A 16,811-nucleotide genomic window follows, 5' to 3' on the forward strand; every position below is an offset into this window, starting at 1 on the left:
GAATTATTTTAACTTGATTTTTTTGGAATGGAATTTGACCATCTACATTTTTATTATATTTGAATTTTTTGTTTTTATTCTGAAACTTTAAGTTTGGGATCTGAATTTGTGACCTTTGAAAAAAAAGAAATTCACATTCAGCTTTTAAAATTGCAAATCAAGAAATTTCTTATTTTAATTTCAAAGAGGTGAAGTCAGAAAAAAACAAATTCAGATACATGTTTCACAAGTTAAATGTTTTAATATTTAGTATTCAGTGGCTGTTAAAATTAAAATACTTTTGTCTTTTATTTTCTTCCATACACTTCCCTCAGGAGTTGGTGGGGATCCAGACAGGACCCTGCACACAACAGGCAACTTGCTTTTATTGACGTTTATTTCTAGCCAATAGCCAGAGCTTGGTAAACATTCTGGCCAATCAATAACGAAGATTAGTTGGCGGGAGAGGAAGAGGCAGGGCGTCATGGTGACTGGCTGACAAATCAGCTTAGGCCCCTCACCGAAAGGCCGGAAACACATGCTGCTGGCGCGCTGTTGTATGATGTTGTTGTCATCATCTGTGACATGTTGGTAGAAAACGGTAGTGAATTGTGTGTTTTTGAAGTATAACGATCGGGTTAAAAACGGAGAATGGCAGCAACAGCGGCTACACCTGTCACCCCCACGGAGCCCGACCCTGACCGGTGTGTGAATGAGGAGGAGAGCCGCGGGGCCGAGGCGGAGGAGGTGAACACCCAGCAGCAGACAGGCCCCGCGGCCGCCGTGAGCCACAGCCGACTGTCCAAACTCCCGCTGGCCCGCATCAAGGCGCTCATGAAGACCGATCCAGACGTGTCGCTCGCCAGCCAGGAGTCTGTGTTTATCATCGCTAAAGCCACGGTAAAAACAACAACGAAGGAAGTCCTGCAATAACGCAGAATACTCCACATGCTTTCACAATGTGAACAGCAAGCTAGTCCGTAACGAGTCTTCAATCTTAATGTGATTCTTCTCTAATATATGATCAATATAATGTTCCACCAGCAAAGTAAAAGTGGCCTAAACCTCTCAAGATGCGCACACAACCTGCAACCATTGAACCTTTTACACTCTTATCCCTGCATCTTTATCAGGAGAGTTGTGCTCCAATTATACAAGTATACAGATATACAAGTTTTTAATGCAACATGACAAATACTGTCTATAATATTCTCCAGAATAACCTCAAAGGTACTATATGACCTGAATGTAACATTACTTGGTAATACTAACACAATGTAGTGTCACACTTTACACTTGTAAAGGTTAACTTAACATCCCATTTTTTCACCACAAAACAATGGACCTTGTGCTTTACAGCAACAGACATATTGTACAAGTACAGTACATTGAGAGCTAGCCCAAACTACAGAGGGAATCGTGCATCAAAAAAATGAGTGCCCTTTAAAATGAATTTGGCAGGCAGCTGGTGGGAGTTTATAATCTCTAACTAAAAAGTTAAAGTGAGAACCTGAGCAGATTGAATATAGCAAGGTAAGCCAGGCAAAGAAGTGTGGAAAAAGTCAGGAATGTGACAAGTGCTGTGCAAAATCAGGTCCCATTTCTTTTGGGTTCATTTGGGCTCCGGTCCATATCGATATTGGGGGGAAGATATCAAAAATTAAAATTTAATTTATTAGAAAATTGAAAGACAAAGATAAGAGAAAAAGTTGATATGGTGCTGATGTTTGTAGATGAAAAGTAAAAAAAAATAGATTGTTAACATCATGCTCATTAAAAAATTAAAAAAAAAAAAAAAAAAAATTTTTTTCACTTTTTGAAAAAAAAAAAAAAAAAAAAAAAAAAAAAAAAAAAAAAAAAAAAAAAAAAAAAAAAATTTTTTTGACCCTTTTTGTTTACCAACAGAACGCAAAAAAAAAATAGGATCAATGCAAAAAAAAAAAAAAAAAAAAAAAAAAAAAATTTTTTTATGCCTGATTATAATTAAATTCACTTATAACAGGTTGAATACATGTGTAAAATAAGAATTTTTTTTTTTTATTCTTTGTACCAGTACAGATTGTTCTAATACTTTTTTTATTTTCTCTGTAGGCACACTAGATTAAATGCTGCTTCAAAAGACGACAACATTACATATCTGCAACCATCCAAGAAACTTTCCGTTACAGGGACACGATTTGTTGTGAACACCTTTCTGGTACTTTTGTAAGTCAAACTCTCAAAATGGATATTTAGAAATAAGTTGTTTTTTTACAATGTGCCATTTAGATTTGTCATGCTTAACTTTGAAGACATCAGTGGTAATGTGTACATTTTTTCTGTAAATATTTGTGAAATACTACTGTACAATGGAATAAATGTAAGTTTTACAGTTTCTTTTCGAATGAATTAGTCTTCATCAGTTTGTTACATCCCCATTTGCAAGATAAATATTGTCAATCTGTCTGTGATCAATGTTAAAATACCACTTTATAAGGGCTTGAGATTTTCCACGTTGGTAAATAATTTTACTATTACATTAAAAAAACATATAACTATGCAATGTATTACTTTATCAGCTTTAATTTTTCAGTCCCAGGCTGGGAATCTTAGTGCCATTTATTAGGTTTTTTTAAACTCAAGAATGGGAATTATTATTATGACATGCTGAGGACAGCCCTGCTTTTCACTAACCATGTTCCTTGCTCATGAATATAGCTGTAATTTTTGCAACATATAGCTGTAATTTTTGCAACATGTAGCTGCACTTTTCTTCAGGCCTCCCTGTCTGTTTCTGTTGCCATTTTCTCAGCTCACCCACACCCTCACAAATAATTTTGAGTTTTATGGAAGCAGGAGGTGAATAAACTTTTTTTTTATTTATTTATTTATTTTTTAAATCACAGTCATGTATTATCAGAAGACATTAAAAGAAATTAGAGTGAATCAATCTCTCAGGAATGACGGCAAGATGTTTCTAGGTGAGACGCAAGTAACGTTCACACTCTGTGGGAAACCACATTGTTCTACATTATTACATTGTATAGCTTCCTCCTGTCTTCCTGAACAGCTCAGGTGGATAATTTTTAACATTCTAAACTGAATGTGTCAACACCTCTGTCCAAGGTGCTGATCCTGGGACCTCCAGGGATGCAAGCACTATCCAGGGTACTGCCCTTGTTGACACGTTTAAAGGAAGGCTCCCTGCTACTTAAAATGGCGAGATGTAATCTTAACTGACTGGATTTGCTGCGTTAAACTGATTTTATTATAGGAAACCTGGCAGCGAATTCAGCTTTTGTTTGTTTATTCTATCATTTCAGGGCACCACTCTGGTATTTTCTTTTCATTTTGGTCATCTCAATGCTGATACGTTAATGTTACCTAATTGTACTGATTTGAATTTGCTGCTTGATATGCCAATTAGGACCAAAATACACTCCTACAAAGCATGTGTAAAGAAGAGGAAATATGCCTCATAAACTATACTTTAACCCTTCAGTATTATGGCTTAAAACGCTGTGTGCCCTGTTTAATTTTGCTTATAATTTGTACAAGATCCTTTGGATTATTTTGCATTGTTGAAAGGTGCGGCCAATATCGTTCCTATATACAGAAGTTTATATATTGTGTGTCTGTGTGTGTGTATATATATATATATATTATAATAAGAGGTAAAAAAAGACCATATATTGGATGAGGTTTGTTTTTAACAAACATCAAAATATTTCATAATGATTTGGTTTTTAAAAGAATTGTGACTAGGATATGTACAGAGTGGGACATATAGTTGGAAAATACAATTAAGTTAGCTCACTGGTGGACAAACTACATAATGGTGACACCAAATAACTACAACATATCTTTGGCATTTCTGTACTGCTATTTCTCTGGTTATCGGCCAACATATTTGCTGATTCTGAGACGTCTGTGTTAAGCTAATATTGGCTGGGCTCAGTCGGATCATTGGCGACAAAAGGACAAAGATGTTTTTTGTATTTTACATATATATTAGATCACTTTACTTTCTCAATGTTACTGACAGTAAATCTCTTGGAAGAGTGTAAATGTAAATATAGCGTCATTAGCATTTGTTAAATGCGCCATTTTGCTGCTGCAGCAGTACATTTCAGTGCAATACGAGCCAGTGGTGAAATGGTGAAGGTTCAATATCTAGCTCAACACAGTGACTTTTGTAGGACACTGGGAAAATCACATGGAACTTTGAGTTTGCATTAGGAATGTATCTGAAGCTCTCTAGACCCGAGATGTGTGTTGTTCTTTCTGGCAGCATTTGTTAAACACTTCCAAAGTGTTCAGTTTCACACTCTAGGCACAGTCAAGACCCCTTGAGTTTTTACAGCGGGGATTTTCAAAATAAATGCCTGAGTGTATTTAAGCTGATTTTCTGGGTTTAGTGTTTCGGGGAGTAAGGAAACAGACCTGTGAGAAGCACAGATGTTTGGTTCCAGTAGAGCACCAGTCAACTCCCTGCAGAGGAATGCCTGACTGGCACAGGGGAACATGGAGTGCTCTTTTCTAATAAAATATAATCACATGTCACAGGATTGGACATAATTTTTGTTCCACAGTCAATAAAGACATTCCATTAAGGAAATCTCATGAAAAGAAAATGTAGAACCTCCTCCTGCCCAGAGTAGGACATGAACAGTAAATCTAGGGCTGGCCTGATGGTCCTTGGTTAAATTGATGGGAAAATGGCATGCTAAGAGAATACACTTTTATCATGTGGCTTTGTTAGTTATTTCAAATAAACTAGTAAAACAAATTATAATGACATTTGTAATACGATCACAGGTACAAATTAGAGTAAAATTATTTTATCTTTAGATAAAGTACAACCAGGTATTTCCACTGTGAATATATTGCTTCTCCTTGATGTTAAAAGAATATTTTAACATTTTGGGAAATGCGCTTATTTGCTTTCTTGCTGAAAGTTAGATGAGAAGATCAATAGTACTCTGTCTGTATGCTAAATATGAAGCTAAAGCCAAAGGGCAATTAGCTTAGCTTAGCCTAAAGACTGTGAGGTTGTGCTGAGGTGCTTTGAGCCAACTGCTAATGTCAGCATGGTGACATGCTCATAATGACAGTGGTAACTTAAGCTTAGCAAATATGTTTAGAATGCTAACATTAGCTGATTAAGTACAGCTGAGGCTGATGGAATGTCAGTTTTGCAGGTATGTGGTCAAAAAGGAGGTCAATTTAAAATGTTGACCTTATGATGGCGCTAGATAGAAATGTAGCCTGCTGAACTAAGACCCACACAGGACACAATAACTTCTTCGGGGTTAGTTTATTTCTGCAACATTGGCAGTATTTTCAATTTGGCAGAAAGGCCTAAACCAAAAAATAAATAAAATAATTAACACAAAATTATCCGAAACATACGGCAGTGGCTAAGGACACTGACAGAAAACAAAAATAAAACAATATTAATATACCTTCAAAATAAACTCCAGTTGATTCTTAAATGTACAGTTTGATTTAGAAAGCACTTACATTTCCCAGAATACAGACTCTGAAAAAAAAACGGGCTTCACCGGGGAGCGCACAACGTCACACACTTGTCACTCTGATGTCTAAATACAATAAAAAAACACAAACAGTTGTTGTACTTTACCAATAACCATATAAACTAGCATAGGTGAGGCTTAATGCATGCTAACAATACCTCGCTAACACATGGAAACACTGGCGTCGGCAGCTACACACAAAATCCATCGACATCCATCCAAAGTCAATCTCATCTATAACATATCATCCAGTTAAAAGATGAATACAGATATCATTTTAGCCTTTTGTACATACATGTTTTTAACCAGTTATGCAATATTTACCCTTTTATTTCACACAATGTACTTAGGATTCTCCACCGTGCTGTTTCCCTGATCGGCCCGAAAGGAAAAAAGAGAGCGACCAAGAGGCACCGCGCAACTCTTGGCGTGTGACACCGCCACCTAGTGGCTGGAATAACTAACTAAAAATGTATCCTCTGCCAACAAACAAACAAATGCACATTTCTTTCATTTTTTGAACGCAAAATACATATTGAAACAAACCAGAAATAAATGTGATGGTGTTCAAATTCACCACCCGGCTACAGAAAGGTGAAACTAAAAACAAATGTGAACATCATTGTGGTGCAAGAGGAAAAGTCAGGGAATCACCAAAGTGGCCTTGAACAACTGCCATGCTTCGTTTGTTTGCAAGCCATGATGTCTCTTTCTCATGGGTGGGCCAAATGCTCTGGGTGGGCAAAGCAGAGAAAGGGGAGGTAACCTTGCCCCTTATGACAACATAAGGGGGATATTCCAGATTTCCATTTCTAGCCACTTGAGGACCATAGGCAGGCTAGGGGAACTCATATTAATGTTGGAAAAACCTCATAAAGTGAATTTTTCATGCCGTGGGACCTTTAATGCACATTGTCTGGGCACAGCATGAATATCCATATATTGAGCGTTTCACTAAAAACAACAATGTCAATTTTATTTTAGTCTGGACCTAAGTGGTGGACTGACTGACTGACACCTTCTCATCCAAAAAGCTGCCTATTTGCACCTTTAAAGCTTACTAATTACATATCTACTTTGTTTAATACATTTAACAACTACAGGGAGTTCCAACTTAGACCATTCCTTTATACTTTTACTTTTTACTTTTACTTATAGGCTAAATGATTATCAGATCATCTTAATGTCTTTAGCGCAGAAAAGAATGTGCGGTTTATCGTTCTGCATTCACAACTGCATTCCATTCAGCTGGTTGTCTTTTTCATGCATCTTCCTGTTTGCCTCATTTCAGGGATCAGTTGAAGTATTGCCCCCTGCATTTTATCCTTCTGAAATCCCATTCAGGTACAGTAAGATCTCCTAGGCTATATTTAGTGAACCCAGACCTCAAATACATCTGCAGGAGGCCATACTATCCCTCCAGAAGACATTACCCCCTCAGCCCCTCTTTTCACTGTTATTGCTTTGTTTCAGATTGCTCACAGCTTTGTGAGTCTGTACACCTTGACAGGAGAGATTTTAATTGCTGCAAAGATATGCAGAAAATGTATCTGGCTTACAAGCCAACCTGTAGTCATGTGAAAGGTATGTTTTTGCAGCTGACATTCCAACCTGATTTCCACACACACACACACACACACACACACACACACACACACACACACACACACACACACACACACACACACACACACACACACACACACACACAATGCCCATAAGCGACACATTGTTGCCTTATTATATGAATATTTCTTAGTTCTTCCACCAAGTGTTTCAGGAGCCAAAGGATAATTTGCTTAATGTTAAGATCTATTTAACCACAGGAACTTTGGCTGGCCCATATTCCTCTACCCTTACAAATGTGTCCGTTTTATGTCCCACATTAGTGTCTAAAGCAATAATTCCTTGCATGAGAGGTGACTCGTGGTTTCAATATTGCCCTGCCAATGTAATTAACTTTTTTTTCCCCAGAGTACAGTATGTCCAAAGCATTTGACTAATGAAGTGTAATGTATTGTTGGAATTTGGACATTTATGTATTTAACCATAGGAACAGTTTTGTAAGTAACGTAAAAAAGAGACACCATTACAGATGTATGTTGTATTCCTCTTTCCTTTTTGTTTGGTGATACATTCTTGTTTCTCCTTGCAGATAACTGGCCAACATAAATAACATGGCTCCATGTACGACGTTTCCAAGCATATCTACAACGGAAAATGATAGCAGAAGCCTTTTCAGCTATCTAAACCATTTACTATAAATGTCAGACTTTGATATCAATCCAACATGAATAACTTGAGGGAAGATACAAGTTTCTCCACCCTCCAACAGCAGCCACAGTAGATTCAGAATGAAGTGCACTCAAAAGACACGTTACATTTTTACGGATGTTCAAGGATGCAATTATCCACAATCCTGAAGGTCTGCTAATTTGTTGTCATTCTGTAAAGACATACAGGGAACTTTAAATAACCAAAGAGAAAATAATGTAATTACCTGAATAAGTGGCGGACTAGAACTTCAAAGCACGAAACAAAAGCAATCAATGTAACAGGAAAGTTCAGCTTTACTTTGTTCAAGGCAGGCAAGGGTCAAAACCAGGAGATCAGGCAAACAAATCCAACGAAGGTTAGGTTTTTGGGGCAGTTGGTTTATGTTTCTCCAAGAATCAGGAAAAAAAAAGTTTAAACAGACAAATAGGACTCAAAAATGCTGCAAAGCTAGGCAATGCACACTAGACAACGTGGCAGAGGAAGAATGGCTCTGGGCTGCTAAATATAGAAAGTGGCTAATGAGGTGCAGACAGGGAGATGGTCGGGGATGCTCAGGTGAGGGGAATGAGATGATTGCAGGGCAGGAGGGAGTGTCAGGATCTGAAACTACAGGAGAGTTAGTGATATGGCATGAAAACAACAGATAAATAAATAAAGTTGGCACGAGTGGTGACAAATAAACAGGTTTTTAACAAACTGGTAATGTGTTTGGGGGGACCTGGTGGTCTGGGGGTTAAGGCCCTGACCATGAACCGCAGTGTCCTTGGTTTGTGTTCGTACACTTCTCTATCACTGCAGCAAGATAAACCACTGGAAGTCAGCTAAAACAAGATTTTCAACTTGTGTGAAGTTGCTCTTTAAAGGGTCAGCCATATTACAACAAAACACAGTTTTACAACTCACACACTTCATTTAGAGTTACTCAGCAATTCCAGCTATAATAAAAAAGGATTAGTAAACTGCTGAGGTCTGTGTTTTATCAGTACCCAGGATATTGTTTCTCGACATGATGCAAAGTTGTATTGCTTTGTGCTTTGAACACCACAAAAATACATTCCATTCACCTCCATGTATTTGAGTGGCATTGCTGTTTCACTGGCAAATATCTCAAAACCTCATCAAGTAAAAGATTGATATCTAAAAGGCTGGTTTATACTAAACATATAGGAGATTTGGGTGGCGAGACCTTTTAAAGGACATGGGAATGAGCAGTGCTCCAAGCAAAAAGCAAACAAACAAAGACATAAAATATTTCCTGGCCACACAGTCTATATATTATCATAAAGTGAATCAGACCTGCTAGAGTAGACAGAAACACATTCATGTATTTCCTTATTAATAACAATAGCATCTCAATTATAGTTAGTAATTAGCAAGGCACATTCAACATTATGTCATTTTAATGTGTCAGCAATGAGATGTAGCAACATTTATGCATCTGTCATACCTAATCAGGCCTTTGATCGACCATATTTATATTATTGTTATTGTTGGCGGCATCATCTGACTTGGCATCTGTGTTTGTCAATCTTCTCTACCCACAAGGTTGGTTCAAAGGAATATCTTAAAACAGATGCAGGCCTACATCAATTTCTCTGGTTTCTCTTGGTATAATCAGGTCCTGATGCAGCTTTCTGTTGAAGCCACTCTGTAATGGATGTAGATGCTTGACTCTCAGATAGAGCCTCCAGCTTATTCTTGTGGTGTCCAGTTATGGAAACTAAGTAACAATTTTATAATGATTTATGGTCAGACATGGAAAGTCAGCAAATACATATTAAGGGCATATTTTTCAAACATCCATTTACTGGCCACAAAGGCTGGAATCAAATAATGCCCATGGATTGGTTTCACACTGGCTGCCAGACTTTCAAGTTTGTTCTGTAAATTAGAGGCACAGTTAGAAGGGCCAAACAAAAGAATGTAAGTTTGTCTTTATTTGTTTGAAGAATCATTTGTGTAATTTATCACTGGAGAAGTGTAGCACACCCCTAAAAAGAAGCTACGTTGTGAGTTTAAAATCGAACATGCAGCAGTGTGTCATCAGCATAGAAAGAAAACATTGTTTTGATGGTAACCTGAACTAGCAGGAGCATAAAATCTGAACACAGCAAGAGGCCGAGTACCGCACCTTGTGGAACTCCACTTCCAAAATGTGCAAATAAAGAGGGGATATTACCCATAACAAACAAGCAAAATGCATTTACTGTATACAGTATAGCACTTTCAATGAGATAAAATAGAACAACAAAAAATAAAATCAAAAATGGGTCTTAATCTTTTAAAGATGACTTGGCTTCAGAGTCAATAACAACAAAAGCACAATTACAGGTGGAGTTCAGTACAAGAACATACTGTACATTTAATATCACAATCTACAACAGGCATTTTTGAACCATGATTACTTTAAACATGTTGTCTTTTAGGGTTAAGTTAAGTTAAGACATTCAGTTTATCACAGTTTCTGGTTGTGTTTGGCATTTTGTCTGGAATCCTACAGAGAGAACATAGCTCTGCTGCAAGTCTGATCCAGATGCACTAGTCAGACACGCCTACTGTTCCGTCTGAGTTTCCAGAACTACATTATACAGCTGCAAACCAGGGTTAATTGGATGAAAATTAACATGTTTTGTGCCATTTAAATGTCAAATCAGGACTGATCAACCTGAAAGGCACAGGGTGAATCCTTGTCGATTTCACCCATTAAATCTTTTTCAGTCCTAGAGGAGAACATGCACTAAGGACAACAGATGAGGCAGGATGAAGGAGGAATTTAAAGCCTCAAATAAGACAAATCAGGCTTGCCATCCTGAGTGAAGAAGCAGGAAAGAAGAAATGAGTGATAGGTGAGATATGTGTGAAAGGAAAAGGGATGAGGGAGGGAGTTGAGCTGAGTGTGAGAATGACTGAAAATGGATAAACAGAGGGTGGGAGGGGAAGACGGTAAGACAGAAAAAGAGAGGTGGTGGAAGTGAGTGAGTGAGAGATGGGCAGGGAGGTATAAAGAGAGGGAGGGAGTAATATAAGAGAGGCAGCCATAGAAGGAGAGGTGACAGAGTAGATTATCCTCCTCTCCTCCTCTCTGCCAGCCTCATCATGTTCATGCTGCAGATGTTGACTGTTATCTTTCTGACTGTTATTCTCCTGGCATCTGTGGAAGGTAGGAAACAACCATACTTAATATGTGTGTGTGTGTGTGTGTGTGTGTGTGTGTGTGCGTGTGTGTGTGCGCGTGTGTGCGCGTGTGTGTGCGTGTGTGTGTGTGTGTGTGTGTGTGTGTGCAGGGTGCATGGGTTGCATGCACCCTGCAGGTGGACAGTGTAGCAAAGAGAGCGATGGCGAAGACAGAAAAGGAGAGAAGAGGAACAGCGGCAGGAGCAGCAGTGAGGGAGGCATGGATGTAAACAGAGGGGCAGAACGCAGGAGGACGAGCATCGTAAATCAGACAACACTCAACAGAAAAAGAGTCTCAAGGCTCAGTCTGTGTGATTGGTGTCGTCTCGTCTGTTTTTTTTGTTGTGAAAGCACTGGAAGTGCAGTGATGTTCCTGAGGATGGATACAAAATCATTTGTGGCATAGCAAAGCAGCACTGTCCTATTTTACAGCTCTTATTGCTCCTGCTTTTTCCATTACACTTTAATTTGATTACACCTTTGATTTGGATGAAAAGGCATCATGGCACCCCCTACACACAAACACACACTCCTCCTCTCTTTCTCTCACTTTCTCTGCCTCTCATTTCTGTATGTTTTGCAGCACAATTGGATGCGATTGTAATTCCTCTGACATTCTTGTGTGTAATTATGTGTCCATATGTGAGTGTGTACATATGAAACTAGAGGGCATGTGCACACAACATTCGGCTGTTTACTAAAGCTGTTTCAGTCTTTGCTAACATCAGGATATTGACTTCAAAGTGTTTAAAAATCATAATTATGTGAAATAAATATAAATGGGAAGTAAATATGAATGTTAAATGTTCCTTATCCAATGTCAGTGTTATTAGTGGTAATGTTCAATAATCATACTATTTAAAACTTTTGTGGCTGTCATGATGTTACTTTAGTGTCCTGTCCTCACTTGAGAAAAATGTTTTCACTCTGAGATTACCTTGTAAGGTGTGAAATAGAAGACAGTAAGCCAACATAATGAATTGAGCTTGACACCAAGGAACTTCAGTATAATATTTTTGATTTGCTTTAGTTTGACACCCTTTCCTAATGTTGTCTTGCTCTTTTTTTCTTTGTTTTCCCCAGGTAAAGGTGTGCAGATGCAAAGGGATATCCAGTGCTGCATGTTGTACTCCCAGGGCAAGGTGCGTACCAAAGATGTGTTGCGGTTTGAGGTGCAGACGGAGGGGCCCGACTGCAGTATACAAGCCATCATGCAAGTATTTCAACTATCCACTCCTGGAGCTAAAGAGCACACAGCAATCTGCAGGCATGGAAAATATGCCTCTTGTTAGAGGAGGGCAGAGCCGGGCTGAGAGGCATTGTCATCTTTCCAGGTCATGTTGTTATGGCAGGGCTCAGAGCTTTATTTGCCAGGGAAGTAAGAAAGGAAATATGTGGGAATAACAAGCCATCTGAAAATACCTTTCAAGCCAGCTGAGTCCTGCCGCAGCCATTCAGTCAGAACAGCAGGGTTTAGTTAAGTAAACCATTCCACATTATGATACCTATTGTTTCCAGTGGGTCAGAGAAATCTGATGTAGCTGGGGAATGAGGAGCTTGGTTTTTCATGCGGTCCAGTTAAGAAAAACATGAGAATTCTTATACAGTGGATTCAACAGTTTCTTTTGGTCCTCTATATTTCAGTGGTTCCCAACCTCTTTTCTTCAACTTTGCTCACTTTTGATCACAGTTTGACTTCTCACTACCAGAGGAAAAAAACATTATTTGACTCTATTTCCAGTCACCATCTTCTTTGTGATTCCTTTGGGCTCAAACTCTCTCTGTAACCCTCCCCATTATTGCTGAATCATTGTTTTCTTTGCCAATCTTGTGCTTCCAGAAGATTAAAATGTAGGGTTTGTGCACCTTGTACTGTCACCCTGTGTGGTGTAATAAGTACTGTGTTATTTGTATTAGTCTTTACACGAAGAAGGCGGTGAAGTGTGCAGACCCCAGAGACCGGAAGGTGAAGAGGTTGCTGAGGAAGCTCCTGCAGAGACAGAGAGTCAAGGCCCACCGAACCACGTGGCTCCTTCCTCGTGACAACCTGCCTGTCATGTCAGAGGTACAAGCTACTTCACGGCTTCTTGACCTCCAGCAATACACTTATATAATAATAATACATTTTATTTATATAGCGCTTTACATGGTACTCAAAGACACTTTACAGTGTAGTAAAACCAGCCGATTTAGCACATTAAAAACAGATGAAGCAATAAAACCAACACATGAAACGAGCATATTAAAAGCAATTAAAACAATAAACCCAGTAACTAACAGTAGATAATATGTAAGACTAATTTATGTGGAAGGCTAATCTAAAGAGGTGACTTTTGATGAGTGATGGTTTTGAATGTGTCCAGGTCAGTATAGTCAGGGATGTGGATGGGTAGGGAGTTCCATGTTGAATGCAATTAAATTAAATGTAATTAAATCAAATTGATTCAGCCAAAAGTAGATCATGTGATCGATGATGGTTGATTTGAGATATTGAGGGCATTAGCTGAGACATTCATAGATTTCTTCCTCTTGTGATCATCAGGACAAGAAAGATAACTGGGCGGTTCTCAATGTGGAGTGATGGAGCGCCGTCAAATATGGAGGAAAACCCATAGTCATAGGTAGGTTTTTTTCAGTGCTGGTTATATAATGTGTGAAAGTACCTCTCTTAAATGTCTCACCTTATATTTTTGCATACTTTTCTACAGGCCAAGTAAACTTTCAGCAGCTCGTCATCCTTACACGGCGCAGCTTGCTGACTCTCCAATAGTCTCGTCTCTCTCTCTATCTACACTATCCGTCTCCCTGGGACCAGACCTGGGCAGCAATACATATTTAAAATGGCTTTAGATATTTAAACATGAACTGTGCTTGAAATATTCTCAAACACACGGCTGGAACAGCCTCAACCGAGGAGTGTTTACTTGTAAGATACGTTGAATTGATTTTTTTTTTTAAATGGCTCATACTGTTATTTGCCAGAGTCTGACTGGAAGTGTCTCCCTCTGCAACATTACTACTTGTGGCTGATGTGAAATCAGTGAAAAAAGTGTAATTAAGCAAACGATAAACAAGCAGTGATATTTATAGAATGTTGTACATCAGCGAGATACTCTATGCTTATTTGTGACTTGTATTCTTTAGTAATGTGTTTATAACACTGCACACAGTAAAGTAGTAGGGTTTCATCACAGTGCAGTGTGCAAAATATCGGGGAACTTCTCTCTATATAGTAACTTTGTTTGGTTCCATCCAGTTGTCTTAAAGTTTAAAAATCCTTCTTCAGGCTTTGACCTGATGCATTTGACTGTTAGACAGGTGAAATCAAAGTGGGATCAGAGAGAAGATTTCAACATGATACAACTTCCCGTGTCACATAAAGAGCAAATGTTCCTAATGTTCCTGATATGTTGTCCACTCTGTAAATTGACTGTTTGTACTGTAAACTCAGCATGAAACCAGAGTCAATCTGTTAAAATGAGGCCCTCAGGCATCTACCCGAGATTTAAATATCTACGCATTTGCAGTTTACATTTGTCTATTTCACCAATAGTCCGTCACTAAACTATGCCAAAGTATTCATGATTCAATTCACCACATGGCAAGGCTGTTTAAAACGTAGAGGGCTCAATTGTGTGTGAAGCACACAAGTATTGTATTGTAGAAGAATGCACTGTATGTTAAAACACAGTATCTCAAGTGAACTATTTTATAAATTAATCTGAAGTAATAACCAAAGCTGCCTCACTGTCTTTTTCTAGGTATCTTGTGTGCGACTGCGTGTCTTATTTACTGCAATGTACACTTTATTTAGCCATGCTGACTGGCAAGTGAGTGTAAGGCAGCAGTAAAAGGGAACCACGTGCAGATAGTTGAGGCAGATAGGGGCGATTCAATGAGTGAAGATACAAATAAGCACAGGCAGACAAAGGTAAGCAGGCAGGTACAAAGCAAAGAAACATGACCACAAAGACATGACAACAAGTTGACAACTGACTGGGAGAAGGGGCAGCACAGCTGATGAGTAAATGAGGTGCAGACGCTCAGATGAGAAGAATTAGGTGATTGCAGGGCAGATGGGAGTGGCGGGATATGGAATAAAAACAGTCTGAAGGCATTTGGTGGACAGGTAAAGAATAACACTGAAGGGGCCTGGTGGAAATGTGTCTTAAGACAGGGACAGAGAGGCAGAATGTGCAGGAATCCACACAGTTGAGGCAGACCTGTAAAACTAAAGACATTCTCATCAGCCCCAGCTGCACTTTGTGTTTAGTGCTAACTAGCAAATTATAAGCATGCTAACCTGCTAAACTAAAACAATGAGCATGGTAAACATAGTAAACTGTCTTATATGTGTAATATACTGTGTATATATATATATAGATATATATTATGTATGCATTGTCCCTGTGAGCATTTTAGCATACTGATCGATGCTGATGTTAGTATTTAGCTCAAAGGACCGCACTGCAGCCTCACAGAGCTGCTAGCATGGCTGTAGATTCTAGTTAGGAACCAACACATTCTCTAGTTGTATATTATTATTATTATTATGAACTTGTTATCTCATCTTAAATCTGACCCATGTGTGTCTCTAATGAGAACAGCGTCTGGACAGGAGAATATCCTCCACCAGGGGTAGCCACAAACACAATAATGAGAATCGCACTTCAATTCCTGAGCCATTTATTTGTCACATTTTTTCATAAACTGTCCATCAAAATGTTAAGCTTTTTACTGAAATAACATCAAGCCTTGAAACTAAAGTCAGACCTCGTAATGGGCATACAAGTGACACAAAGTAATTTAAAGAGCTTTAAATGGTATATAACTTTTAACTTTCATAATCATACACTACACCTTTCTCAAAAACAATCAACACCAAAAAGCATAAAGCAACTGTACATTAAATTACTCAAGGCATTCACAAACTTTCTTCACAGTACCTTTTCACAAAACAAAACAAATCAATCATTAGCTTGCAATATATTATCCCAGTCCAAATATAACAACATTAAAAGTATTAAAGTTCATAGACTTATAATGCAGAAAAGGCAGACAGGCAGGTGTACTGATGGTAAGCACATTGTTGTAACCAACAACAAAAAGTTCTCTAATGGTCTTGAAACGACACTTGTTTATACATCATAAACCAGTGATCTAAAAAAAGATCCAATACAAGATCAATTAAACCTTACAATGGAAAAACAAGAACGTTTTAGAAAAAATGAAACAAAAATTGTTCTCATTCTCTTGTTTGATATTTCCTTCTACTAACATAACTAAAAAGAGAGTATAACTGCAGGTATTCCTGTAAAATGACTGTGTTGCAGTACAGTCTTTTACCCATAATAATTTTACCCAAAAGCAATAAAAAAAAGAAATACAGGAAATACACACCAATATATTTATATGAAATCACTGAGTGAAAAACATTCAACCAATTCACCTGAAATAGATCAACTTCAAAATGATAAGTAGCAAATATTCTTCTTCACAACACCCTCCAGTGTTTAACAGTCAAGTACATTCAAAGTTGTACAATTAAATTGTGCAAGCAAACTCAAGTAACATATAAATATTCTAAACAATTTTAAGACTGATGCATTTACATCCTGCTGATATGCTCCATTGAGTATGTCTGTGTGTAGCACTCCATATCTAAGTCCTATGAGAGGTAGTTGTAATGAGAATGTCAATGAATAAGTGTTTCAAAGAAATAATATGTATTAAGTGTTAAGTCATGCAACAGCCAAAGTGCAGATTTACATATTCACGAGTTGAAAATCAGCTGGTTTACTTTTTATTCATTAATGTGGTGTTTCTCTTAAATTATACTGTGTATTCGAACACTGATGCTGGTAA

At 38.1% G+C, this 16,811-nt stretch overlaps 2 protein-coding genes across 2 annotated transcripts; both read left to right on the top strand.

Annotated features, from left to right (window-relative positions):
• The first annotated feature begins 450 nt into the window (after window positions 1–450).
• pole4 (polymerase (DNA-directed), epsilon 4, accessory subunit) lies at window positions 451–2,079 on the top strand. The gene is made up of 2 exons (XM_039810185.1): window positions 451–879; window positions 2,071–2,079. Exons 1-2 carry the CDS (start codon window positions 631–633, stop codon window positions 2,077–2,079), a joined length of 258 nt encoding a protein of 85 aa, XP_039666119.1. The 5' UTR covers window positions 451–630.
• An 8,685-nt stretch (window positions 2,080–10,764) lies between these two features.
• Window positions 10,765–14,684, top strand: ccl44 (chemokine (C-C motif) ligand 44). Its single transcript, XM_039810444.1, has 5 exons — window positions 10,765–10,932; window positions 12,030–12,159; window positions 12,864–13,011; window positions 13,489–13,567; window positions 13,655–14,684. The coding sequence occupies exons 1-4, from the start codon at window positions 10,869–10,871 to the stop codon at window positions 13,525–13,527; spliced, it is 381 nt and encodes a 126-aa protein (XP_039666378.1). The 5' UTR covers window positions 10,765–10,868; the 3' UTR covers window positions 13,528–13,567; window positions 13,655–14,684.
• Window positions 14,685–16,811: the final 2,127 nt, after the last annotated feature.

This window comes from Perca fluviatilis, chromosome 9, assembly GCF_010015445.1.
Source record: "Perca fluviatilis chromosome 9, GENO_Pfluv_1.0, whole genome shotgun sequence".
NCBI lineage: Eukaryota > Metazoa > Chordata > Actinopteri > Perciformes > Percidae > Perca > Perca fluviatilis.